Source organism: Nilaparvata lugens, chromosome 3 (genome assembly GCF_014356525.2).
Source record: "Nilaparvata lugens isolate BPH chromosome 3, ASM1435652v1, whole genome shotgun sequence".
In the NCBI taxonomy this organism is placed as follows: Eukaryota; Metazoa; Arthropoda; class Insecta; order Hemiptera; family Delphacidae; genus Nilaparvata; species Nilaparvata lugens.
The window spans coordinates 88,285,842-88,313,381 of NC_052506.1; the positions used below are offsets into that span (position 1 = coordinate 88,285,842).

At 33.2% G+C, this 27,540-nt stretch overlaps 2 protein-coding genes across 6 annotated transcripts in view; one reads left to right on the plus strand and one right to left on the minus strand.

Moving 5' to 3' along the window:
* Nucleotides 1-3,480: 3,480 nt before the first annotated feature.
* On the plus strand, nucleotides 3,481-25,681 carry LOC120350623. 2 transcript variants are annotated; one of them, XM_039424954.1, is made up of 3 exons: nucleotides 3,481-3,779; nucleotides 4,086-4,380; nucleotides 25,617-25,681. In XM_039424954.1, exons 1-3 carry the CDS (start codon nucleotides 3,696-3,698, stop codon nucleotides 25,646-25,648), a joined length of 411 nt encoding a protein of 136 aa, XP_039280888.1. In that variant the 5' UTR covers nucleotides 3,481-3,695; the 3' UTR covers nucleotides 25,649-25,681. The 2 variants fall into 2 exon arrangements, with proteins under 2 accessions (XP_039280888.1, XP_039280889.1); XM_039424955.1 differs by lacking the exon at nucleotides 25,617-25,681 and adding an exon at nucleotides 13,114-14,094.
* The window catches only part of LOC111043329, a 66,099-nt gene continuing 55,294 nt past the window's right edge, over nucleotides 16,736-27,540 (minus strand). The window contains exons 1-3 of one of the 4 annotated variants that reach the window (XM_039424957.1): nucleotides 25,201-25,297; nucleotides 23,844-23,939; nucleotides 16,736-18,139 (exon numbers count right to left, since the gene is read on the minus strand). In XM_039424957.1, coding sequence (XP_039280891.1) covers nucleotides 17,953-18,139; nucleotides 23,844-23,939; nucleotides 25,201-25,295 — 378 coding nt within the window. In that variant the 5' untranslated portion in view covers nucleotides 25,296-25,297 and the 3' untranslated portion in view covers nucleotides 16,736-17,952. Of the gene's footprint in view, nucleotides 18,143-23,843; nucleotides 23,940-25,200; nucleotides 25,298-27,540 lie in introns of those variants that run through there. The other 3 variants (XM_039424956.1, XM_039424958.1, XM_022328243.2) reach the window with 3 other exon arrangements.

Sequence of the window (27,540 nt, forward strand, 5' to 3'; positions counted from 1 at the left end):
AAATTTGTGTTTTCATTATGGAAAAGTACCACAACATCACTCACAACACAACTGAAAGGTCATTTAACATTGTTTTATTATAAGTTGTTTCAATTTATTTATTCATAAATTACAGACATAATAGCAATTTTTATGGGACAGTCTGTGTAATTCGGACTACAATGATGTGTGAACTGTTTTTTGAGTAAAATTCGATTCCTATATGGAATCTTGGAATAGGTTAATCTTGAAGTATGATGAAGTCTGGGTGGATTAAATTTAAAACAGCCTAGATTTTTGTTACAGGCAAGCCACATTTACAAATTTGCACATTTGTATTTTCTCTGGAGAGATTTGAAAACTCTCTAACAACACAAGCAAACATCTACTTCACAGGGACCAGCAGAATTCCAAAACCAAACAAAGATGCAAAAACATTCACTGACGAGGGAGATCTCATAAATGGGTTCTATGGATTCAAGTCAATTACCAATAAAAAACAGTTAACAAGTATATGTGGGTATCCCACACCATTTTAAACTTGTTAACTGCAACCAAAAAGCAGATGAGTAAGGAGAATAGGCTCTTATTATTTTTAATGAAGTTAAAGTTAGGCTTGTCCTATGCGGCTGTGGGTGTATTATTCCAGGTTCATTCGACAACAGCATCTTCTGTATTCAAACAAATGATAAAGGAAATTGCCCAGAAAACTAAAGAATTGATCTTCTGACCATCTCGCTTTTCTGTAAATTTCACTATGCCGCCATCATTCAAAATCCATTACCTCTTGACAAGGGTTATAATTGATTGCACGGAAATGAAATGCAAGCAGCCATATAAAGTAAACCACCGTAATATTGGTTGTACTCAAACTATAAGGGCTGCTACACAGTAAAATTTCTAGTGGGAATTTGTCCTAATGGTTTTATTTCGTTTGTGTCGTAATGTTATAGAGGTAGAGCCAGCCACTGACACTTTCATAACAATTGACAGTGGATTCCCAAATTTACTGGAGCTGGGCGACATTGTTTTAGCTGATATGGGTTTTCCAGGGATTCAGACAGCTATTCAAAACTCAATTATTGTGACAACACCGTCTCTACATCAAAGGAGTCCTCACTCATGAAGAGGTTGAAACAACATACAATATAGCAAGTGTTAGAATTCATGTTGACCGCTGCATTCAAGGAATTGAAATATTTGGTATTTTGAAGTACATTCCAATGAGTTGGTAGTGTTATATGAACTTACATCACTTTTCACTCAAAACATCTAGCACAATAGTATTGTCACAATGATTTTGAACTGTCATGGGGGTTTGCAAGTAGCCTAATCTAAAACTACAACATTTACATCTCAAAGTTCCAAATGTGGCTCAGCTTTTGAAGATGCCAAGGACATATAAAAGAAAATTGGGGAGCTGGCCTCACATGAATTATACATTGCAAAAGTACCTAGTGAACATGGCTGCTATTATTGGTGCTAGAGGAAAGGCAGGCCACTATTATCTCCAGGCAAACCAGGCTGGCTGAAGACGAAACCAGATAACAGTAAATCTATCAAATATCCAACAACAAACTCATCAGCACGGTTTTACAACAAATACGTACAAGTAGGGAAAACAAAGTTTAAGAATGGATAGAACAATCCAGTGACTTGGATCTCTGATGCATCACTATTAAAAAAATCCTGGATTCTGCAATGCAAAAAGTTTTATAAGTAGGTTGCAGACATGTAGGTTCCAGACATTTAGTTTGCCTATGGTGCAGACATGAAAACGTGTAAATTCATTGATGCAAAAAAAAGAGCCATGTCATCTCATTGTATTATAAATTACCATCATCATATAATTTATAAGAAAAAAAATGGATTTAAGATTTGCCTACCATCAAGGCAAACGATTATTAGATGGCTGAGTCACTTGAAAGTTCATCCTGGTTGGAATGTAGATTTTCTTCATCAACTTTCCAATGGAGTTTGATGTATGCCAGAGGCAGAAAAAAATGTAGTTTTGATCATGGATAAAATTAATTTGAAGAGAGGCCTTGAATATGACTCAAGAAATGACATTGTAATATGATTACAAAATCATGGTGATACCTCATTTGCCAGACAGAAAGAAATGTAGGCCTAGTTTTAATCATGGACGAAATGAATTTGAAGAGAGGCCTTGAATATGACTCAGGAAATAACATTATAATAGGTTTTCAAAATCATGGTGATATCTCATTGACTAAATCGGCCTAATGATAAGAGGATTCAAAGTCAAATGGAGGTTGCCAGTTGCTCACTTCTCCTCTTGTAACATTACAAAAAGTGAAGCACTAGAACAAATTGTCAGAGAGACCATAACATAAATCTTCAAAACTGGTCTCAATGTGAGAGACCACCCATTGCAATCGCTAGGCAATGCAAATGCTAGGAGTGTCATCAACTAATCTTCATTTCGAGATTGAAGGAAATAATATACTATTCATGATGTAATATGCATATGTCCTTACCCCAATATTTTGAGTGAAACACCAACGAGAATAATTAGCAAATCAGGAGTCTACACTGATTTTCCAGAAAAAAGAGACCATTCGACTCATCATAGCAGACAATTCTACTTCCAACACAGAGGACACAGTAAGTTGAAACTTAGCCCATAAAAAGCATCATCATATTATTGGATACAAGATCAGTATTCAAAACACTCTAACATGATTTCTTCTTGTGTATTCAACACCCTCCAGTCGGCTGATATTACCACACAGTTTTGATGTGCTTTGTGTAGCTTGAGCAATTTGCCCCTGAACAGATTTCAGAAATGGAGGTAATTTTTCCAGACATTATAAATACTGAGGCTTTAACTGACTTTGTTCACAAATTTGCAACCATTAAAAAAGTTTGCATTGTCAGTGAAGTAGGCGATTTACGTCAAATGGCCCTGTCCTTTTTGAAATACCCAAAAAACTGGCATTTACAAATATCCAAGTGCAGGAGACTCCACTTTATATAAAAATAGAATGGGACAGTACTCACTCGGGGAGAATTGTCATATAAATGTGAACTGAGATGATTCTTTTGAGCAAGAAATGGAATGAAAAATTGAAGGTCTTTGAATACAATGTATAATGGTGTGGTATATATATATATATATATATATATATAGCACATAACAGAAGACACTTTGAAGTTTGTAATATAAATTAAAACAGGAGACACAAGACATAAATAGATTGAAAACACTTAGAAACTTACATTAGAAACGGAAATTTTCGGAAACTGAGTTTCCTTCCTCAACCGAGCTGACTAACTTTAAGTAAGTCAATGTAAGTAAGTAATGTAAGTTTCTAAGTGTTTCCAATCTATTTATGTCTTGTGTCTCCTGTTTTAATATATATATATATATATATATATATATATATATATTATATATATATATATATATATTAATATTTAAATATTATTTAATGATATATAGTATATACATAATAAATAAAAACAATATAAAAATCTTGTAGTACCCTTTTTTTTAAACTTTAAAATAGTTCAATGACTAGTTTAAACCTAACTTGAGTCATTTTCAACTTGAAACTACTTAAACTATTTTAAAGTTTTGCAAAATAATGGGTAATACTGAAAGATTTTTATATTGTTTTTATTAATTTGTTCAAAAGTAGACCATGTAACTGAAGTGTTTTTATGATAAATAATGTACATTTTTTGTAAATATGATTTATTTGTTTTCAGCACCACATGACGAACCAGAATCGATTGGGAAAGTATTGTACCTCCAGGTGAAGGCCCACTCAGTTGTAAGTTTTTATTAACATTTTTCATTTTTTATGCTTAGCCTACTCACATTATGCTTATTTTGTTCATAATGATAATTCGAGTATCATTCCAAAAGCTCATCATTCTAATTCCAATAACGATATGTTAAAATAATATTCCAAGATAAATAAATAATAATAAATATGATTTCTGCTGTTAAATTCTTAGAACAATAGGCAATGTCAAATATTGAATACAGTACGACAAATACACACGTATCAATTTTATTGTGTATCAAGTATGTTTTGTGATTATTTGGGAAATAAATGTTCTTGATTTGATTTTAGAGAACCAGAAAGAAATCTCAGTCAAGGAAGCAACATCATGTATCAACTGGCGGCAAATCAGCTCCACCAAAACAGAAACGCAAGACTGTAACTTTCAGAGGGGATGAGAACCGTAACCCTGATCCAGAGGACATCAGAAAAGTGCCTTCTCTAACTCTGACACGGGTTCCACTATCCGAGAACAGAATCTTAGCGGCACCAGCTGATACCAGAAAAATGCCGGTAGTAAAGCCTAACAATCCTATACCGGTCATTCCAGAAAAGTGGTGTGTTCAAGCACAACAGGACACAACAGGTCAGTAAAAGTTTCAATTACATTTTCCCAATTCCCAATGATAGTCATTAAAACTATAGAGAAGAGATAACATTAATTATCTCTTCTCTGTATAGGGCTACTTGTAATATAAATATAAAGAAAAGCAAAAATCTCTGCACCCTTCCTGAAACATTCCATAACAACATTTGTTTAAAATACACAAAAGTCGGCATTTGCTGAACACCCGACAGACTCAGGCCACAACCCCACAGACATGAACTCCAACATGAAAACACCAAACCATGGTGACAGAAGTGGAAAACTGAATGCCAAAGAAGAACCCCACATTTACAGAGCAGCAAAACTAAACAGAGACAAAACAACAAACTCAATCCAACCAGACACCAACAACCCCATCCTTGACAGACCCATGTGAATCCAAATCCAAAACCTACAGTTCCAGTCCATCAAATCACATGAACACACTGTAATATTACATTTTTCTTCTCACATTGGAATCGAATCTTCAATTCGAGATCTATGGAACTTTATAGTAAATGTCAGAGTTATCAATAGACGGATAAACTTTTTGACAGAGAATTTATTATCGTAAATGTTTGTTGCATTGTTCCATGATGTCACCGAGGCAGGGTTAACAAATTACTGGATAAATGGTTTATTTAAATCGAGATATATATAAAAATTTAAAATAACATTTTCAAAATAAAGTTTTATTGAGAACAGATGTAGAATGTGAATTCTAAACTTGTAAATTATAATGTTGTGTTGACGTGTCTGTAAAAATCGATACTGAACGGGGCGTTGGCTTTCGTGACTTGCAATTTGTGTCTTTTCCTGTTCAGCTCTTCTTCTGAAAAATGGCTTGCTACAAGTATTGTTGTCGTAGAGTTTTGCTCTAAATCATTTTCGTTTATTAATGTTTTAGATTGAGTTTTATATAAATTTTTGTGCAAAATTAGCTATTAGTGTAGTAAAGCCAATAGCCACTGTGTTTCAACTGTAAACTAGATAAGTATTTTAGTTCGTAGTTACTTGAAATAATTAGGCTTGTAAGTTATTGTTCTTTGTATATTTCTGTGTTTTGCCAAAATTTCATCTGAAGATTATAAGTTAATTTGCTCTGAAAACTGGATTTCTCATTCATAGGCAATAGATCCATTCACAGTTTATCAAGAATCTATTTTATTGGAGCCGACAACTGTCCTTGGTTTGATAGGTGTTAAATGCTATTCCAACCGTTTAAGGAAAAATTGGTAGCACGCCAAAATGTTACCCCTGTGGTGGGACAGAATTACAAAATAAATATGTCCCAAATGGTACACTATGAAATCCCTGGTTATAAAAAATTATTAGTAGGATAGATATCTTGATAGGTTATGAATGGTTTGTTGCTGAGTGGGAAATCAGTTCAAGAGAGATCAAGTCCTAATGAATATATTATCTGTGCAGACTAGCAAAATGGCATATAATATGAAAATTATTAAAAAAGATAAAGATGATGAGTTAATAGCTGCCTTAACACAACTGTTTGATAATTTTAAACAAGAGCAAAATGCAAGGTTTGATGAGCAAAATGCTAAGTTTAATGCTAGGTTTGATGATATGAAGCAAGAATTTGCTGAAACATTGAGTGATAATCAGGAAAATGAAAACAAATTGAAGCAGAATGATAGTAGTGTTAAGTTACAAGATCAACTCATTCAAGTTTCTGACAATGTAGGCCTAGTTACTGTTGTTGAAAAAGTCAACCATAGTGAAAGTGTAAAATTGAGTAAAGAAGTAGGTAGGGAGTTGTCTTCATTGAAAGTCAACTATCAAGAAAGTACTATTGCTACATTGAAGGTTAGGAAAACAGTAAACAAATCAAATGTTTCTATGGATCAGATTACTACATCAAAAGTTAGGAAGATTGTAAACAAAATGAATGATTACATGAGACAGGTTTCTGTGGAGGTTAGAAACAATGTGAACAAAATGAATGTTGCTTTGAGTCAAGCTGATGAGTTTAACTTTCAACTGAGAATTGAAAAGGTGTATGCAATGCATTCTCAAGTGAGCATGATTGACTTTTGTGAGCAAAATGGCTTTGTTAAAACAAATGTACCCATGAATAATATCATGTTCTTGAAGAAAACGAAACGCAAAGTCTCCATTGATGTGTTAGTATTCAAAGGTTGTTTCAAGTTGCTTATTTACAAGATTATGACAGTGAATCACATGATGAAAGGGTATTCCCCAGTACACAATGATTAGGAATCCTGTGTTATGCCGGGATTCAGAATAGCATAATCGCTACACAGTGTATGGTAAGAGTCCATAATTGTGTCTTTTTTCTTTCCTATAGCCTATTTTTCTTGGCCCTTGATCTTTTCAAATTTCAATTCTTTCCTGTCTTTGTGTAATATTCAGTAAATTTCTTCTATGATACATATCTTAACCAATCTTGTCCATAGTCATTTAAATTTGTATTTTTTCTGAAATAATATTAGAAGTTGAAATAGTAGCTTATTTTCCTAATCTTTAATTGTTGATAAAACTTAACTTTTCTAAAATCTATCCATTGTTGTGTAAATAATTGTTTGCTTGTGGTATATTTTTTCATCATGTATTACATATTTTAATCATGTCTATTTTTTTCAGGTATCATATTAGGTAATTAGGTTTTTCAGAGCAATTATGTCCCATGTTCTCATCTTTCATTGCATATTGTGCCATAAGCCATATGTAATTAGGTTATAGTTTTCTTCTGGCTTTTAACCCATTTTGCATTTTATTTTTTCTTTGCTGTCCAATACTTTGGATTTTTGGTAGACAAGTAGGTGTGATTTTTTTAGAGGTGTGGGCATGAACCACATACGGCTGGACTCGATTATCTGACCTACTTGTTTGCGATATAAAAACCTTATGACTGCAACATCAAATGTTTGTAAAACCTTTTGCATACTTTTGTTTTTGTGGTCCGATACTAGAGTCTGCTATCACATTGCCTTACAGACATCTAGGAACTTTCCACCCAGTCACAATAGTCAACATTTTTTCCTTCACCAGTTGTTTTTGTGGGAGTGATAGCTCACAATTATAACAAATTAGAGTCATACTTGGAATTACAAAATTCCATAGTAGTATATTTTATTAAATATACTTCCTCATGAAAGTTCAGTACTGACATGTAGGATAGGCTCTAATTAATCTTTCTCTTCTTTGTATTGTTTTAGGGAATTTATTTACCCAGTTTTCTTTTTCTCTTGTTTGTATTTTTTAGGGAACTTATTTACCCATTATTCATCTTGATCATTTTTGTATTATAATCTTGAAATGTTTGTACTTATTATACAGTCTTTAAATTTTAAATTATTTTAAAAAAATAATTGGTTTAATTTAAAACGTTTTGTTATATTATTAATTGAAATAAGTGTTTTGTAATTGATTTTTTTTTTTTTATTTTAAAACTGTTTGTTCTATAAATTTTGATTTGATTGATTATCGTTTGAAATGGATGCTGGAGTGTATGTAGAATTTTTAGTGGGGTTTGTTGATTAGAATTTTGCTGGTATGTGATTGTTTTTTGAGATGGAAACCCATTATTGCCTAAAGAAGGAATAACAGAGGTTATGACTTAGAGAGGCAGTAATGAGATAATATTTTTTGTGTTAATTACTTATGTTGATTGCCATAGATGCAAAATAATGATTAATAATGTTGATTGCCATAGATGCAAAATGATGATTACTTATGAATATTGTTTGCCTTTGAAGCAAAATATTATTGATGTTTTGAATGGTTTCTTGTTTAATGATTGATAGTAAAGTTTTGTCATGAAATGTAGTTTGTGTTTAGAACATTGAAGAGTCGAAATAAACTATAGTACCCAACAAACGATGATTAATAATATTAAATAATTTGCTTTTTATACAATTTTTGAACAAAATTAAAACTAAATAATTTTGAAACCCTGAATGATAAATCATAAATGTGAAATGAACATGCTATAAATGAAATGTTATACTAAATGATAATGAAATGCAGATATATTATGAAATGATTGTGAATAGAAGACCAATTGTCTGAAATTATTGAAATATATATTGAAATTATTTTTTTTGTTGTGATAATCTGATGTTTGTTTTTTACAATTTTGATAATGATACAGGGTGTTATGAAATTATATTTCTATTTTGAAGAATGGATTAAAATTTGATATTTGAACAGTGAATAGATGAAAATGAATGATTTTTTTTTTTAAATTTATCATTGATATGTCCATATTTCACAATTTATGTATTGCTGACTGTATAATAAGATGTTAACAAATTTCAATTTTATATTGACTATATAGATACTTAAAATAATTTTTATGTGTATTAGATTGTATTGATAGCCTAATCAAGTTTTTCTTCTTAGTTTATAAGCATTTTAAGATAACAGGTACAGCACAGACATTAACATTGAAATAGTTATCATGTGAATCTCGAAATCAGTAACAAGTGAACGCCATGAAGAGTGTTAAGAACATTTGGGTGATTTTCAAACTAGTGTGACATAACTACGCCAATATCTACGCCAAAATCTACGCTGCGGCCTACACCAATAACTACGCCAATATCAACACCAATAACTACGCCAAAATCAATGCTGATGCCTACACTAATACCTACAACAATATCAACACCAATAACTACGCCAAAATGCCAAAATCTGCGCCAATGCTGCACCAATGCCAATAGCTACGTCAATGCCTGTGCCAATGCCAAAATCTGCGCCAATGCTGATGCCAACAACAAAAATCAAAGCCAATATCTGCGCCAATGCTGATGCCAAAATCTGCGCCAATGCTGATGCCAACACCAAAATCAACGCCGATGCCTGTGCTGATGTCAATGCCAACGCCAATGCCAATAGCTACGTCAATGCCTGCACCAATGCCAAAATCTGCGCCAATGCTGCACCAATGCCAATAGCTACGCAAATGCCTGCGCCAATGCTGATGCCAATACCAAAATCTGCGCCAATGCCAATGCCTGCGCCAATGCCAATATCAACGCCAATGCAAAAGCAGACACCAAAGCATACGCCAATAGCAATGCCAATGCTTATTGCTGACTCTGTATCTCAAACTTCAACACTACTGCATTACCTGGAGGTAATTGCCATCCATGTTCACATTCACAACTTGGAATTCAGAAGAACAGTCACAGTATCATGAAAGAATTGATTCAAAAAATCCTCTCCTAAATTATTCCTGTATGCAGAACTCTAAACCTTGAAAGCTGAAAACATCAAAAAACCAAACCTTACCTAAATTAATCCTGTATGCAGCGTCTATCTCTTTTCCAAAAAACGAATTACATTGTCATTTCAAGCCTGAAATGTACATTGTATAATTACAAATATGATACAAAATTTATGTGACTCTGTAATGAATTTGGAATGCAGCCGTCTACTACAAACATGAAGCAATGCTAACTGAGATGTCACCTGTATCGAGTTTGGTATGCAGCAGTCGACTACAAGTATCAGCCCAACACTACATGCATCCAGATCAGCCCAACACTTAACGTCATCACATTGGAGTCACACTTAACTGAAAATCATACTGAGTGCCTTAACGGACTGTTTTCCAAAATGTGCATCAATAAAATCAACCGCGGCAATAGTGAAAGAAATGAACATTTTTTGATTTATTGAAATTTTATGTGAAAATTAAATGTAACAATTCATCAATTCATTTAAAAAAAAAAAATAATAATAATAATTTTTTTTATTTCAACATACTAAAATTTTTTTTTTATGCAATAAAAATTAAATTTTTCTATCTATTAAATTTATGTGCAATTTCAAAAAACTATTCTTTACATATTAAACTTTCTGTTGAGATATTTTTCTTTAAATTATAAAGCTAAATCAAAAGTAATATTGATATTCTATATTTTGAAATATTGTTTGGAAACATATAACAAACGCTATTGATGAATTTTTATAATAATTTTCAATATTTTTGGATGACATGTATTGTTTTTTCTAGAAAAAATTGTTACTGTTCTCAAATTTAAATTTCAACAATTTTCATTAGGGTCAATGTAAATTTTTTCTTTAAATTTTCAAACAGTAAAATTTTTTTTTATGTCAAGAGGGGGGTATTTGTAATATTACATTTTTCTTCTCACATTGGAATCGAATCTTCAATTCGAGATCTATGGAACTTTATAGTAAATGTCAGAGTTATCAATAGACGGATAAACTTTTTGACGGAGAATTTATTATCGTAAATGTTTGTTGCATTGTTCCATGATGTCACCGAGGCAGGGTTAACAAATTACTGGATAAATGGTTTATTTAAATCGAGATATATATAAAAATTTAAAATAACATTTTCAAAATAAAGTTTTATTGAGAACAGATGTAGAATGTGAATTCTAAACTTGTAAATTATAATGTTGTGTTGACGTGTCTGTAAAAATCGATACTGAACGGGGCGTTGGCTTTCGTGACTTGCAATTTGTGTCTTTTCCTGTTCAGCTCTTCTTCTGAAAAATGGCTTGCTACAAGTATTGTTGTCGTAGAGTTTTGCTCTAAATCATTTTCGTTTATTAATGTTTTAGATTGAGTTTTATATAAATTTTTGTGCAAAATTAGCTATTAGTGTAGTAAAGCCAATAGCCACTGTGTTTCAACTGTAAACTAGATAAGTATTTTAGTTCGTAGTTACTTGAAATAATTAGGCTTGTAAGTTATTGTTCTTTGTATATTTCTGTGTTTTGCCAAAATTTCATCTGAAGATTATAAGTTAATTTGCTCTGAAAACTGGATTTCTCATTCATAGGCAATAGATCCATTCACAGTTTATCAAGAATCTATTTTATTGGAGCCGACAACTGTCCTTGGTTTGATAGGTGTTAAATGCTATTCCAACCGTTTAAGGAAAAATTGGTAGCACGCCAACACCAACACATGATCACAACAAGAATCCTCCAGCAGTACCTACCTATCCACTTCATATCACCCAAAAATGGCATCAACGCCCAAAACATGCAACAAAACATTTCAAAAAGGGCACTGAGATTTCTATTTTTCTTTATAGAGATAACATTATCTTATGAATAAGAATAAGAATAAGAATGATTTTTATTCCTTTAGTGCATACATAGTGGCGTGCTACCAATTTCTCCTAAATAGGTTGAATAGCATTTCACACCTATTAACCTAAAGGAAGTTATCGGCTCCAAAATGTAGATTCTTGATAAACTATGAATGGATCTATTGCTTATGAATGAGAAATCCAGTTTTCAGAGCAAACCAACTTATAAAACACCATAAAACTGTTCAAAACTCAATTTAAAACATTAAAAATTTAATTAAACAGAAAAATATTCAGAGAACACAAAATTAGAACACATAGCCAGCCACCATTTTTTAGAGAGAAGACCTAACAAGTACAGAGTAAAGCCCCACCTCAAAACCAGTGTTGACGTCATGAACACGTCACCGATATTAAATTCCAAAAAATTATAAATTACAAGTTTAGAATTTACATTTTACATTTGCTCTCAATAAAACTTTATTTCGAAACTGTTATTTTAAATTTATATATATCCTCCATATTTATAATGATCTATTTATCTGTTAATTCTGTTAACTCAGTTTCGGTGATACCATGGAATGTGCAACACAATTATTTACAATAAATTCTCAGTTAAAAAGTTGTCTGCATATCGATTACTCTGATATTTACTATCAAGTTTTTTAGATCTCGAATTGAAGATTCGATTTTAATTGAGAAAAAATGTAATATTACAATAGATAGATTTGTCATGTGCAAATTAATGCTATAACTAGAATATATATATATACTGTCCACACTGTAGTCCCACTGTCCACATATGTGGACAAACAATTGTATGATTTTTAAACGAAGTAGGAGTTCAAATTAACCGCCATGTTACTAGCCACAGCCTTCGGTATACTATTCACTACATCCTTACCAAAGCTCATCTATCTCTTGTCACTCACTCCAGTTTGATGCAAATGTCTGCCACTAGAGTCACGTAGTTTTGAGGTTAGCCCAACACTAAGGTAAGTTTGTTGCTCTGAGTTATCTTTTAGCCCAATCTAAGTACCGTAGTGTTAATGTTATTTTTTAATGTTTAAATGTTTATTGAATCGTTTTAAGCTGTTTTCACACCATTATCATAGTTTTATAAGTAGCAGTTGATAGGAAAAATAATTTGACCACACTTGTGGACATTGGGTTTCAATAATGAAAGTGATCAATCAGAATTTGTCCACAAGTGTTGACATTGGGTCTCAAAGCTAAACATTTTCTATTATGTTCACTCTCATTACTACTTGTGTAAACGTTGAATAAAGGACCCAGCTTGATATTTTTTTGAGGATGATGCCTACATAAGTACTAGACTTGTGCATGAATAATTTGGTTATGTATAATAATGGTTATGTATAATAGGCCAGGTTTGTTGAAAAATATAATTATTAAGAAATTGAATACAATAAGGAGAAAACTAAGCTAGAGTCACTAATTAATATAAACTGAGGAGTAAAAGATTGTTAGAATTTGAGGATGATTATGACAGACAAACTGACCTAACCACTAGGTTGAGCAGATGTAAAAAAATATGTTTGTATCATCTTGAATTTTAGGAGAATACTTTTAAACAAATTTATAGTATCAAGGAAGTTTGAATCACAAGTAAATACAAGTTTGATAGATTTGTGATTTGAAAAATTATATTTCAGAGTGTCAGGAAGGAAGACTAAGAAGGTAAACATTACTGAACGTTATCTCACAGATGAGGAGCTTGCAGAGCTACTGGATAACAGCGATTTCGAGATAGATGATGAAAGTGATCCAACTTTCATCCTTGTAGTGAAAACTCCAATGGAGTTTGGAGTTGGCAGAGCTGGCATAACATCTATTTTTGGAGCTCCTGTGTTTAAGTGACAAAAAGTGTTTTTTTTTTCTGGAATTATGAGTTGAAAGTTACACCATCTTGTTGGTATTGGAAAGCTGAGTAAGTGTGCAAAATTTCAAGTCAGTCGGACTTGGGGTTCCTAAGTTATAAGTGTTTGAGTGCTTGACTTTTGCTAAGCCTATGCTTTAGCATAGGAAGATAATCTCAATTGCTTTTTGGCCTGTGTTGTGAGTGGGTTTGTACATTTCGGTTTGGTTTTTGACTTTATTGTAGTACTTAAGGTCTATTTTTAATTGTTATTGGTCTCACTCCTTAATTACTTGCCCTTAGGGCAGGAGGATTTTTTTAAGTTCTGGTGAATTAAGTGACCTATAAAGAAATAGTAATAATAGTGTAGTACTCGTAGTAAGAAAAAAGTGATAGGAAATCAATGAGTGGCCTGATCAACTCTCTTCTATAAAAGTGCAAGCTTGCATTTTGATAGGAAATAATTAGAGGTAGAATTAATTTAATGTAATTCTCTTTTATAGTGGGAAAAAAGTGCAAGCCATTTTTATGGTTGCATTTTTTGGACTTGTGATTTTTCAGACAGTTGAGAGATGGATTTCAGTAATAAATAGTTTTTAGTTTAATTGGAGGATTTCACTAATAAATAGTTTTTAGTTCAATTAGCATTTCACTAATAGATAGTTTTCAGTTTAATTAAGAGTGCTGACTTTTTTCTGTCAGCTGTTTTTGGACTTGTGAAATAATTTTCATCTAGTCTTGAACATAATATGTTACTAATAGTTTCACTAATAAACCTTTCTTAGGTTAATTGACTGGTGTGGTGATTTCACTAATTAGTTTTTTTTCTTGGTTCAATAGGGATACATAGGATAGGAGTTTTTCACTAATTAATTGTTTTTAGATTAATTTGAGGATGTTTTTCTTAATATTTACAATTATATATATTCTGTCTTAAATATAGTATAAGAATGATGTTAAATGCTATATAGTTCACTAATTAGCATCTTTTGATGAAACTTTCTGGTTACACCCCCACAACCACCATATTTGTTACCTTACCCCTCAACCCCTAAAGGGTGATTTGGACTTGCGAGGGTGAGAGGTTATCCCTCTCCTATGATTTAGGTGATAGGTTGTGAAATCACATTATTCCAACCACCACAGGTTGCGTCCCCCCCCCCCTCTTTCCGAGCTAGGGGCGGTTGACATTTTTGAAGGCACCCCCTGCGGTAAGGGTTGAGATTTCCACTACCCCTCATCCCAAAAAAATTCCCTCTAAACCCTTACTAATTATTTAGTAACTCTCATACCCCCCCCCCACCCCTTTTCATTATGTAGCACCAATAAGAGTTCTTTAGAGAAGTAAGCAATAAACTTTCCACACACACATAAAACATATAAACATACGGAAAACGATTTTGGCTTTGAGCCAAGAAGAATGAACTCGCTATACTAGTGCTCGTTCAATTAAGAAGCTGAAAGCCTTGGGTAAATGCACATGTTGTGATCAACAGAGTAGATAGCATCGTTCAAGAAAATAGTTTTTAATAATATACTAACTAGAAGGAGCAACAGTAGCCTACTAAATTTGCAAATTCAGAGTCTCTGGGTGTCCTGCCAAGGGAGCTGTTTGTCCATAAACGGTTCTAGGGTGGTAAAGGAAACATTTTCGTATCTCCAGCTGAAGATATAATTGAAAACTGATCTCTTTTGATATCCATATTATGAGCATATTAGGCTGGCTCAGCAAGGAACATGAATGATGAACATGTGTGTTCACACATGCCCACACTCGTCCTGTTGTTAGTGGCCAACCTTACATTCTAGTGCAGGAAGATAGTAGCATTATTTTTCAAGATATTGATGAAATTTATTACATTCTTCAATATTAAAATTTTCATAATTATTAAATTTATTATCAACGTTCAATTTTAATCTTTATCCACTATGCTCCACTAATGAGCCCTTAAGGTAGGCGCACACAGATCGTCATCAGACGGACGGCACGGATTGGACGATTAGATTTGATGCATTGTTTTCAATTGGAGTGCGCATACCTATATATATATATATATGGTATATATGTTATTCTTCAAATAATGGGCATCTTTTTTAGTGATTTTGAAAAAATATTAGACTTGCCAAGATAGTTTGCTAAAAGCATATGTAGCTAGGTTTGTCACAAGTGTTAATTTTCAATAGCTTGCTAAAGGCCTTTTTTCCTCAAAAATGTCCTTAAACTTGTTAAGGAAAGCTTTTGTCAAGTGTTTCAGATGGGAAGCATGCCAAACAAGCACACTTGTGGCATTACGCTTGCCACAAGTGTGCTTGTTTGACATGACAAACTATGGGCAAGTCCACTACACTGCAAGTTTTTGGATAGCTTTCCTTGAGTTTTTTCTGCCACCTGGGTGCTTACCTTGAAAGTGCTGTTACATACCAAGCTTCTGGTATGTAATTGACTAAATTCTGTACTAGTCAGTCGCTAGGCTATATTTTTATAACTTGCACATGCCAAGCAGCTTGATAGCCTAGGTAGGAGTGGTGGAATAATTATAATTATCTATTAACGAAAATCCTAAATAAATGCTGTAGATCACCCCGAAGACTTCCGCTACTGCAGACATTGACAACAGGGTTAACAGCTAGATGGAAATTCGATGAGAACTACTATCCAAAAATTGGATTGAAAAATTTTATTTACAGCATTTATTTAGGATCTTCGTCAATTGATAATTATATATTAATTAGCATTTGAATAAATGCATTCTCTATTTAATTCCATCTGTAAACTGGTTGGCCGCTGTGGCTTCGTATAAAATGAGCGCTGCTATCCAGAGATTGTCAGTTATTTGGTGTAAGGGTAAGCATTCCTGACTAGGAATTGGGAGGTACCGGGTTCGATTCCCGGGCTGGCAACTAATTTTTGGATAGTAGTTCTCATCGAATTTCCATCTAGCTGTTAACCCTGTTGTCGATGTCTGCAGTAGCAGAAGTCTTCGGGGTGATTTACAGCATTTATTTAGGATTTTCGTTAATTGATAATTATATATTAATTAGCATTTGAATAAATGCATTCTCTATTTAATTCCATCTGTAAAGTGGAATAATTAATTTATTGTGATGCTTGATTATTGAAAATGCTATATAGTTGCCGATTTATAGAACAACCGTTTACATATAAATTATATTTTCCTTGAGCTGAATATAGTTTTCATGAAATTTTCTATACATATAGTAACAGAAGATTAAAAAAGATACTACTTATCAAGGAAATATCATCCAATTGCTTGTGAATAAGGCTGCTGAAATATTATTGCTTCAGCCAACCTGTATTGCTACCTAGAGACTCAAGCTCCAATAAAAGTTAATATTGTTGTGTTCTGTTGCCCAAAGCTTGGAGATGTTGGGGTGTACCAAATTAATAGAACCATACACGATAGAAAAATAATAACATTTATTAACAAGAAATTGATATAGTTTCAACTTATTCTACCATATATAATTCTAAATCACCAGATCAAAAACTAAAATGACTATTGAGAGTAATAAATGAAATTCAAAACAATTAAATTTTTCAAGTTCTAATAACAACTACTTTTTTGAGAAGACTACATTGTGCTTATAGTACTGATGTGATTTATTTGGAAATTGTTTGAGTTACCTAGAAATTCGAAGTATCAATATGTAGAATGGAAAAGTAATACGCATGAATACAAATCAGTGATCGTTTCTTGAATTCCATCGTTCATGTCATTATATTATTATTATTTATAATATGCACTTAATCTTATAAATAACCAAATAGACTGAAAGACATACTAATCGACCAATCATGGACATTACTAAGAATCAACAAGAATTGAACAGTTAATAATTTCGATGGTACGGTATTTGTTTCCAGTGTGAGGGTTGTTGTTCAGTCAATACAATATTATGCTTTTATGATTTGAAAAAAACTTTTTTTTCGGTACGGTAAGGTATTGAATGAATTAAGTATTTTTATCATGAAAGAGAAAGTTATTCAATAAACTCACTTCAGCAAAAAAAGTTTAAGATAGTATACTCACTGATCTAGGATGAATTCTAAATCCAGTTTCAAAATAATATCTGATTAAATAATAATTTTAAAATCAAATCACCTGTATTGAACAATTTATTAACTGTGTAGGCTAGTTCCAATTATTTCAAAAATTCCATTCTAGTATTTTTATAGAGTACCTGTATTGAGGATAATTATGAATAGCCCAGTTGAAGAATATCAAGGAAAAAGGGAACATCAAATTGATACATTAATCTTAATTCATTCCAACTAGACTTAATAGCATAGTCATAATATTCCATAGAATTAGCTTGAACAGTAAACAATAAACTGCATCAAATGTTGAATTGATGAATAGTTAAGGAATAGTGATGTATCACACTATAACTTAACATTATCAAGTTAATAATATCATGTTTTTTTGTGGAAATAATCCAATAATCTACGGTACGGTACTAATAAAATCAATTAAACAAGAATATTTGGTATTACACAACTAGGTAGCGTTGACAACCAGTTTCGACAAGAAGACTTAAACATTAGAAACGGAATGAGCTTTTGAAATATTGTACAAAATCAGAATATCTCGATTATTTGTGGGGTGGTGAGGTTTCATTCATAGTCGTAGAACTGATCGACCGTCTGGGAGGGGAGGAGCTGTTGAGCCTGTTGTGTTGCCGAGGAGAGGTGGGAGGGACCCTGGCCACCCCTGTGCCCCTGCAACAGACCGCGAACCAGCAACAGGTTCTCAGGTGAAGAAGCTGTGTATTCCACATCGGGTAGGTCGCTGTCAAATTTACTACTGCAACAAATTAAAAAAAATCTATCAACAAGTTGCTGATCCTACATTCTTATGTTAATAATGAACACTCATGAAGGGATCAGTTCCTAAACCTACTATCGATATTGAAAATGTCGGATGTAGCACCATTATAGCTGTTACTGTATTTTAAATAATATCAAAATATCGTCATTTCAAAGCCAAATCCTAGCCTCCCCAACAAACCTTTTTACCTTTCAAACATTAATAAACAAAAAATTTTAGGTTCTGAACCAATGTGTGATTTTATATTTTGATGAACCTAGTATCTTAATTCCAATATCGATAATAGGTATACCCAAGGTATTTACCCAAGGTATCTAGAATACAAGGTTTTTCAATAAGATAGCAACAGGTATTCGATGTGCATGCTCTTACAAAATCGAGCATTCTGAATGATCCAGCCTTCCAAAAGTATTGAAACTCTAGAAAAATTGAAGATAAATATCGTATGAATCGTAGGATATGTCGATGGGACTTGAAAGTAATGTACTTTTTGAGAAAAAGACTTACAAAGTTGCTGAATTTAACATGGAAAATATAGGAAGAATAGACTTTTAGAGCACCAATGACGTCACACCGATCATCGAAAGATCGAGATGCGCGTGACCCATACCTTCTATTCTAGATACCTTGGGTATACCTGATACGGAACTGTACTCATGATGAATCATTTCTAATTTGTTAATAATTGCTTTTTGGATTGAAGACTACGTCCTTGAAATTATTGGGCTGGGGGGTGGTTCAAAAACTTTTTTTCGAGGGTACCTTACTTGTGTGGGGGATGCTACCAAGTTTCGGATATTGATTGATTGATTGATATTCAGGGAGGGGGTGTGTTTTTGGGCTTGGGGAAGTTGTCACCCCTGGATTATGAAAACAGATAGAAAAAACATAGAACTCTAATTCTGAGGATCAATCGATTCGAGACATATAATTTATCTTGTACATGAATGCGTAATATGCCAAGCAAACTCATCTGTCTTTGTTATTTATCAGCTAAAGCTATTGTTTGCTTAGTTGAAAGCTCAAGTTACAGTGGTCATACTGTATTTCACAATACAGTAAACTGCAGTATTGCAATACAATAGTATTTTAGACATAGGCCTACAATTTGTTCATAGGTCTACAATATATGTGTATTTTACAATCAATCGATTGTTTAAAGCTAGTTCATAGAATTTTGTATAATTACAGAGTATTTTTATAATGTTAAATATGTGTATTGTCTCTGTATGAATGCAGTGAACGATGGATATTATGGAAAAAGAGAATAGTACCTATTTTGCATATCATCAAACTAATGAATCTCATCCAAACGTGCTTTTTTCATCCAATTCCAGTTACTTATATCTATAAATGTGGAGATTTCACTACATAATTAATCTCTCCACAGAATTACACATGCAACATATTCTCATTACATTTATTATTCAATTTATCGGATTAGGTCAATTGCACCAACTTGGATGCCAGTTCTGAAAAGGGGAAGGGTTGGTTTTCGATGACCATTGTAGAATTAAATTGCATACCTCGCCACTGATACTCTGATTGTAGATCGGTGGCTCAACCACATGTCAACCGAATATTCGTGAACAGTAGTCCTCATTTGATTCATATCTATACCGGCTAGGGTGAGAAGATGGAAGGAAATCGCATTATTGGTAGTCTACTATCGATATATTTATTAATGAACAATGTTTCCATGAAACAATTTTCCCAGCCAATGGGAACTCTATAAAAATGAATTTGCAAAGTTGGTGTCATGGCCTTTCCGAGCCACATTAGGATGGGCAACCAAATCGATTCCATACATTGCAAGTCGAAACGTGAGATTCAAGTTTCTGTCTTGTAAAGTTTTCACCCTATCAAGAGTTCTGGAAGCAAGAGATTAGCTGCCGACAAGTTCTAAGCCCAGATACTCTACAGACTTGGTGATTACATTCAGTTTACAATAATGGAGATTCAAGACTCAATGCGAATCAGGCTACGTGGTTCATGGTAGGGTGAACCAGAAAAATATTTGAGTGAGCATAATCATAGAGAAACATTAGCGTAAGTAGATATCCCATGGTGTAGGGAATTTAGGTCACAACTTTTACTGTTATCTCAAGCCGATTACTGTCGATTATTGTAAATTTTTACTGTTCTGTTGGGGTGAGAGTGTATGTACGGCACAATTTGAGAGGCTACCAGCGTCACACAGCTTCATGGGAAAGAACTAAGTGAACTATCGGCTTGGGATAACAGTAAAAGTTGCGACTTAAACGCCCTATACCATGGGATATCTACTTACGCTAATGTTTCTCTATGGCATAATGCAGCAAAAGAGTTTTATTATATAGTAGATTCCTTCAATTCAATTTTCCTTTATCATGTATTGTTTTGCAATAATTTTACTCTTTCTATGGTTTATGATAAATATTATATTCAAAAATATTCATGTGCTGTTTTGCAATTGTACTCTTTCTATGATAATTAATATATTACATTCAAATTAATGGGGAAACGGGATAGGGTAAGAATTGGTTTAACGTGTTTCCAAAAACGTGTTTAATTTTTCTTTTTCGAAAAACTAAATACTGAACAGTGGGAAACGACGAATTGGGCTGAACGCGGAGAAAAAGAATACGAAAAAGAACGGCAACAAGGAAGTAGTTGATCTTGAGCTGCGTAGGCCTAACTTACTTATACGCCACGAATACATGCCTTAAGTTCTTCGTCAACTGTTTATATCAGTATCTGTTCAGATACAGTAAGATACAGATATTATAATAATCATTTCGTCAGCTGATGAAACGCGTGAAGCGTGCAGTGTTCGTGGCGCATAAGTATGTACGCAGCTTTTCATTGAACGGACAATTCGTAAAAAACTAGTGAATAGGAAGAATTTATATCATATTATATAGTCAAATATTAAAAGCGAAATGGCACTTCTTCACTGACTGAATGACTGACTGACTCACTCACTCACTCACAGAACTAAAAATCTACCGGACCAAAAACGTTCAAATTTGGTAGGTATGTTCAGTTGGCCCTTTAGAGGCGCACTAAGAATTCTTTTGGCAATATTTTAACTCCAAGGGTCGTTTTTAAGGGTTTAAAGTTCGTCTTTTAGCATGTATATTCTTCTTATTCTCTTAATTATAATTGAAAAATGTCCATACCATATGTTAATATAGAAGTATAATCTAGAGAGAGTACCTCTTCGAAACAGTTAACTGGTAACTAAATTAATAATTTTGTCAGGTTGGCATTAAGTTGAGTTGACTTTGTTAGGTTGGCACCAAGTTGAAGATTGAAATGCATTTATCGCGGAAAAATTGATTGGGCACTGCTACTTCAATCAGAGCTATTCCTGGGAATATTATATTCGCTCGCCATATCCGTTTAGCCAGACGTTTAGTCTGGACCCCCGACTGGATCGTCCTAACATATGATAAAAATGCTGAAATGAAAAATGCAGGCGAGCGAAGCGAGGCAAGCGATCATTCTTGGACGATCCAGTCGGGGGTCCAGGGGGCGGGGCCCCCTGGCTAGACGGATATAGCGAGCGAAGCGAGCCTAACGGCTAGTAGTCTATATTATATAATTAGGTAACATGATGTAGCATAATGTTTATGGATTTATATTCAAGGCTATAGCCTAATTTTTATAAATTTGTATTTGCTTTGGTTTTATATAACGTAGAGCGGTTTTGATCCAAGCCAACCGTCTGCACCTGTGATAGTGTCATTGTCCCTCACAATAGACGATCTCCGGCGATAATTTTTTATATCCTGACCCAATTTGGACTTCCCTCTCTCACTTCTCTCATCAACGCATCCCCACTCTCACACAATCAAAGTTTTTGTGGAGAGAACGTCAATCTCAATGTGGCCCATTTTGCTCTTTTTTATCTGCGTCACCATTCAGAAGTAAAATTAGTCTTGAGGTATGCTTCTCAACATTTTTATCTTTTCCTTCAATGTTTTACCAGATTAGATCTATATCTCTCCATAGAAAGTTAGTTATGAGTTGGGTATTTGTAAAATTGATCAATTATTATTCCTGATATAGACTATTATAAGAATCTTAATAATTCTATTTTCATAGGAATTATATTTTTCTTATTATAGTCATACAACCTAATTGATGTAAATCTAATTGTTGACCTAACGTAGTGAGGTCTATGTTTTAGTTCGGATTTTCTTTTGTATGTCTGTATGTAACGCGATTACGGCCAAACGCGTTGATTGAATTCGATAAGATTTGGCAGAAATATTCCTTTTTCAACTGCGCCTCTATGATACACAAGGTTTTTTGAAATTTTTCATTTTGAGGATAATATGAAAAGAAAAGGAATTCCTCCATACTCTGATATCACTATTGATGATATATCAGTAGATGATGATATATCATCATCTACTTTGAAGATAGGATTAATCAGACTATAGAATTATTCATAATCAATCAGCTGACAAGTGGATTATTCATTGCATGCATTACACAGATGTCTGGCCGTGTTATTTCTATGAGGTAGGGTTTCAATATTTTTTATGATGCGTGCCCATCAGTATCAATATTCTCACAATTGAAAAAATTTAATAGATGATTGGAAATAAAATATAAAATGATTAAATAAACTAAATAATGCTGAAGACATTATAATATTCTTGATTGAAAAAAATCAATTTTAAAATAGTTGAGAAATATTTTTATCAGATAGAAAGATTATCACGGAACTGGATAAATTATCATATTATGGGATACAAATTCAAACGTGAACTGAGTTTATTTACATAAGTGAGTTTATGATCTTGGAGAAAACAAATTAATAGGTAACAGTTTTTAAGAGTAAATTATGATTCAATTGTGAATTGTGATTCAACTGGAACAGGTGACATCAAATACTTGTGGATTAGAGAACTGCGTGAGGTCAACTGTTCACAGAGCTACTATTTAGTTTTTTATGAATGTAATATTCTTTGGAGAACTCATGAAATATAATAAATATCGTAGGAATAGTACTTGCTAGTCAGTATTATCATGGAGTAAAGATACCGTTCACTTGCAGTAATCATTAATTGTCTCTGGTATTATGGAGATACATGAATTTATGTTCTACGTACATAATAACTTGGTGTGCGAGAAATTGGAAATTTTCAAACATGGAATATTGTAACGCTCTACACAGGATAAAATATTAGGTAGGCCTTTATAAAGTAAGGAATTATTACTTTGTGTGAGTTGAATTTCCACTGGAAAATGAAGTGCTAAAGAGAGCATTCAAGGTAGCCTAACTTTACAAAGGTAGAAGTTCGCTCTCAAAATAGTTTACGTGGAAGTGACATTTCGTACGTGAGTTTTTTTACGTAGGTGAATGTTTAATTTTTGAAGGTAAGAGTGTCACCTTCTCACTCTCGCACCTCAGAACTTCCACTTTCTCTTTTGCTTCTGGACGCACTCGGGCTTAAATGGCAGGGATGCTTCAGTTTCAAGTGGTTCAGCAATTTCTTGAACAACAACAATACCTCTTCAGAGCTACTTGAACAATGACTTTCTCTTTAAAGCTGATCCGCTCGTATACTTCAGCTTATCATCTAATTTATATCAACATGCTGATATTTCATCTTTCACTTAGCATTTTAAAATTTGTTGAAAACGATTATTCTTGCTTTGAAACCTTAACAATAATTATTACCTGTCTGGAATGTAAAAGTTGAGTTTCTTCTCCAGTGTAGTTGGAAATGCCCTCTTAGCTGCTACTCCTCTGCACACAGGTGCATAGACAAATTTCCTAAATGATACAGAGACAAAAATTGAGAGAAATATTCAAGTTTTACCAATTTATCTATCACATTACAAGCTTGAAATTGTTGATTCTGTAAAGATAAAACTAACTTTTGATTTCACTGAGAAATCTGTAAAGAGAATCGTTGTAACATTTGAGAACTTTGGAGTAAAAACCATTGGAATTCATTTCAATTTGAATTCCCATTGATATACGTACTCAATTTCGAGACAAACCTTGGACAAATTTTCTGTTATATTAATCATCTTGTAATATTGATTCTGATGGTGAAAATGGCCTAGTCTCCAGCATAGTTTTCTAGTCCTTACCTTAGATCGCAGCATTGCACTTCTTATAGAGTACAGTGCTGCCAGATTTCACAGAATCTAGAGAGCCTGTGAGCTTATTGAGAGAACGAGCGAAAAAAGAGCGTAGGTCTTTTTGATAGAACCAGCATAAAAACGACAACAGTGTGCTACTATTGTCTTATTGAAATAGAATTGGGCATAGAGCTCCGTGCTCCAAACTAAGGTTTACACGGACTATATGCTTTTAGTCTTTCCTGATAATATTAGTAGTTATTCCTGTTATTTATCGATTATTGTAAATTTATGTCCTTGAACAAAAGTTCCTTGAATCTTATTCAATCATCTATATTAAACAAGAGGAAATTTTTTTAGTAGTTTATATTTTGTTTATATTATGTTGTGAAGGCTGTACGAAATTTGTTACAACATACATGAAATGCTGTACTTCAAAGTAATATTCATATCATTCAATTCTGTAATGACATAATCTATGAAAATGATAAATCTTTTGCAACTGCTGGACTGAAAATAAGCTACGTTTCCCATTTCAGTTGAAGCTTCCCATCCAACGAGCCTCACTTAACGTTTATTATGCTCATTGAAGATGAACTTTTTCAAAGGTTCTTTAAGAATGAGATTAATGGAGCTATCTGTTTGATTTACTCCACTCCTCTTCCACAAATCTTACAATACGGTGCTCTATAATTCAGGTGAGATCCCCTCTTTCCCATTCGTTTGCTCTCGCACTGAGTTATTCAGAAGGTAATTCCAGAAAAAGATTTCCTCTAAAAATCTGAATGAACTGATATAATGAATCAATGACACCTTGAATGACAATCTCCTTTAAATATTTTAAATATATTTCTCCTTTAAATATTTTAAATTTTTATTTAATTTGAAGGCCTATTTTATTATGAATACAGTACCTGCAATACATAATTTTATTATGAATACAGTACCTGCAATTCACTTTGGCTTCTGAGATATTTGTAAGCACAGCAATCACACAGAGACCCAAGAATATTTGCAGACAGAATCTTCCCTGGTTGACCATTCTGTAAACAAGAAAACGAAAAGTAGTAAGCAATAGCCACAGTATGTTTATTCATTCAAGAATACGTGTGATTGCAACTTTCCACAGTTGTTCTATCTCAATAGAATTCCACAGTGAGTTTTGGATTTGTAGTGAATTGTTCCAACTACAATAGTAAAGCTCTTTCGTTTTTAATGAGATACAGGAATCCATTTCAAAAAGTTACATTGAAACATGTTCCATTTTGAACACTTTCGATTCTAAGGAGTTCTTGACTATTCACCAATTTCCATTGTAAGGGTGAGTAACTAATTCCTCTAATTACCATTTATGAGTTTAAAGATCACTTCCCGGTGGTTCAGAACCCACCTTAAGCTGTAGGTCCACTCATCTCTCATCGCATCATCCGTCTCATTATCCACCAGCCTAGAGCTCATTTGGGCATCATCCTTAGCAAGAGAAAAAACTCCCAAGACTAAAATTTTTATGTATTTCTAAATCAATCATCAACTTGGGGTTCATAAACTACAAGAACAATACTCTCGATAAACATTAAACATTGCTATTCAAAAATACTGATGTTACTTTATTGCGGAGATAGAATTATAAATAAATTTGTCAATAATTCATGTTTGGTGTGTCAATATGTCATGATTGGTGAAAATAGATTCTCAATATTTGTCAAAAATACATTCATGACCATTGACATAAGGAGTGATCATTTTATTGCAAGTGAACTACTCATACACTTTGTCATTGCGACAAAACTAATAATTATTCATCTATCCTATTCCTGTTCCAAGAGAATGTTTATGGTTTCTTTTAGCCTTAGCCTATGCATTTAGAGATTTGGGAGATAGTTATTTGACCAAAAAGAGGAAGAGGACATTGCCACCTATATGTCATTGTCCAGGAAGGTGGGAGTTTGGGGTTATCTGCAAGCAACTAGTTCCTGAATTTCGCGTCGAACTTCTGTCCAGATATATGCTTTATTAATGACTGACTAACTCGTGACTAAACTCACGTTACGTTTTCCTTTCTGAGCATGCTCTGTGCAAAACTTAACTCTATTTCTATGTGCTCGAAAATAGCTCCTTTATAATTTCCAATGCTTTGCATTCTCATTGAAGAGAGGAAGTAAATGCCAACATGCTTCTCGTTCATAAATACATATATTTCTCGTACAGTAGTTTTTTGTGGAATTATTCTGTAGAACCTTCATTCGACTACGATTTGCGAGAACAACTCTAGAACCCCTCTTTCTCTTGAATTACTATTTAGTCTACTTGCGCTTTTTTGTAAAAGCTATGTAATTGGAGTATTGTGTAATAATTCAAGTTAATCCTGAGTCGTAAAATGTATAGTCAAACAAAGTTGCTCGGACTTATACAACATTATCACTGGATCAAATATCACCACAGGTAAAGGGATATTGGAATGGAATAAAATAAAACCAGAACCAATTAATTCGTATTTCAAAGCGCTTATTTTTTCTGTTGTTCAAATAATTTCAACAGTTAGCAAGGTAACCCGCCCTCCGCAAGGGTTTAATTAAAAACTTGACAAACTGATAACTCGACCTACTAGAATCTTGAAGAACTTGGAATAGGTTTATAATCATCCTCTGTAAATCGTGAATCTATATGCCAAATTTCAAGTTAATCAGTTCAGACGTGATGATGCGTCATCATTCTTGAATTTCCTATCACGTACATGTACATAAGCCAATTCATCCTTCATTAGATGAACCGTCAAAAAAATTAACTTGATAAATCTATTATTTTTCAAAATTTTTTATACAAAGTTGACAAGATATATTATTCCTGCGGTAATAAAGTACTCGGGTCAGTGAGTGAACAGAGTTGTATATTTACATTAACTGCATGTCTTTGTTTGAAACAGCTGTTTTAAATTGTTTGAAATCAAACTAAACTAAACTAAACATTTTTTGTGTAGTTGAGAAGTTGATCCTGTGGTAATTATTCATATTGAATGAAAAAGACTAAGAAATTGTCAAAAAACCACTGATTTATTGATAATTAGAAAGACCGGTTTCGGTTATTACACCATTGTCAATCTCTGATAACCTAATCTATGAAAATTATAAATCTTTTGCAACTGCTGGACTGAAAATAAGCTACGTTTCCCATTTCAGTTGAAGCTTCCCATCCAACGAGCCTCACTTAACGTTTATTATGCTCATTGAAGATGAACTTTTTCAAAGGTTCTTTAAGAATGAGATTAATGGAGCTATCTGTTTGATTTA

Coding starts and splice junctions, on each gene's coding strand:
- LOC120350623 (XM_039424954.1), top strand. CDS start 3,696: ATGATTTATTTGTTTTCAGCACCACATGACGAACCAGAATCGATTGGG. Junction 3,780..4,085: donor AGGTGAAGGCCCACTCAGTT/GTAAGTTTTTAT, acceptor ATTTGATTTTAG/AGAACCAGAAAGAAATCTCA. Junction 4,381..25,616: donor AGCACAACAGGACACAACAG/GTCAGTAAAAGT, acceptor ATGAGTTTAAAG/ATCACTTCCCGGTGGTTCAG.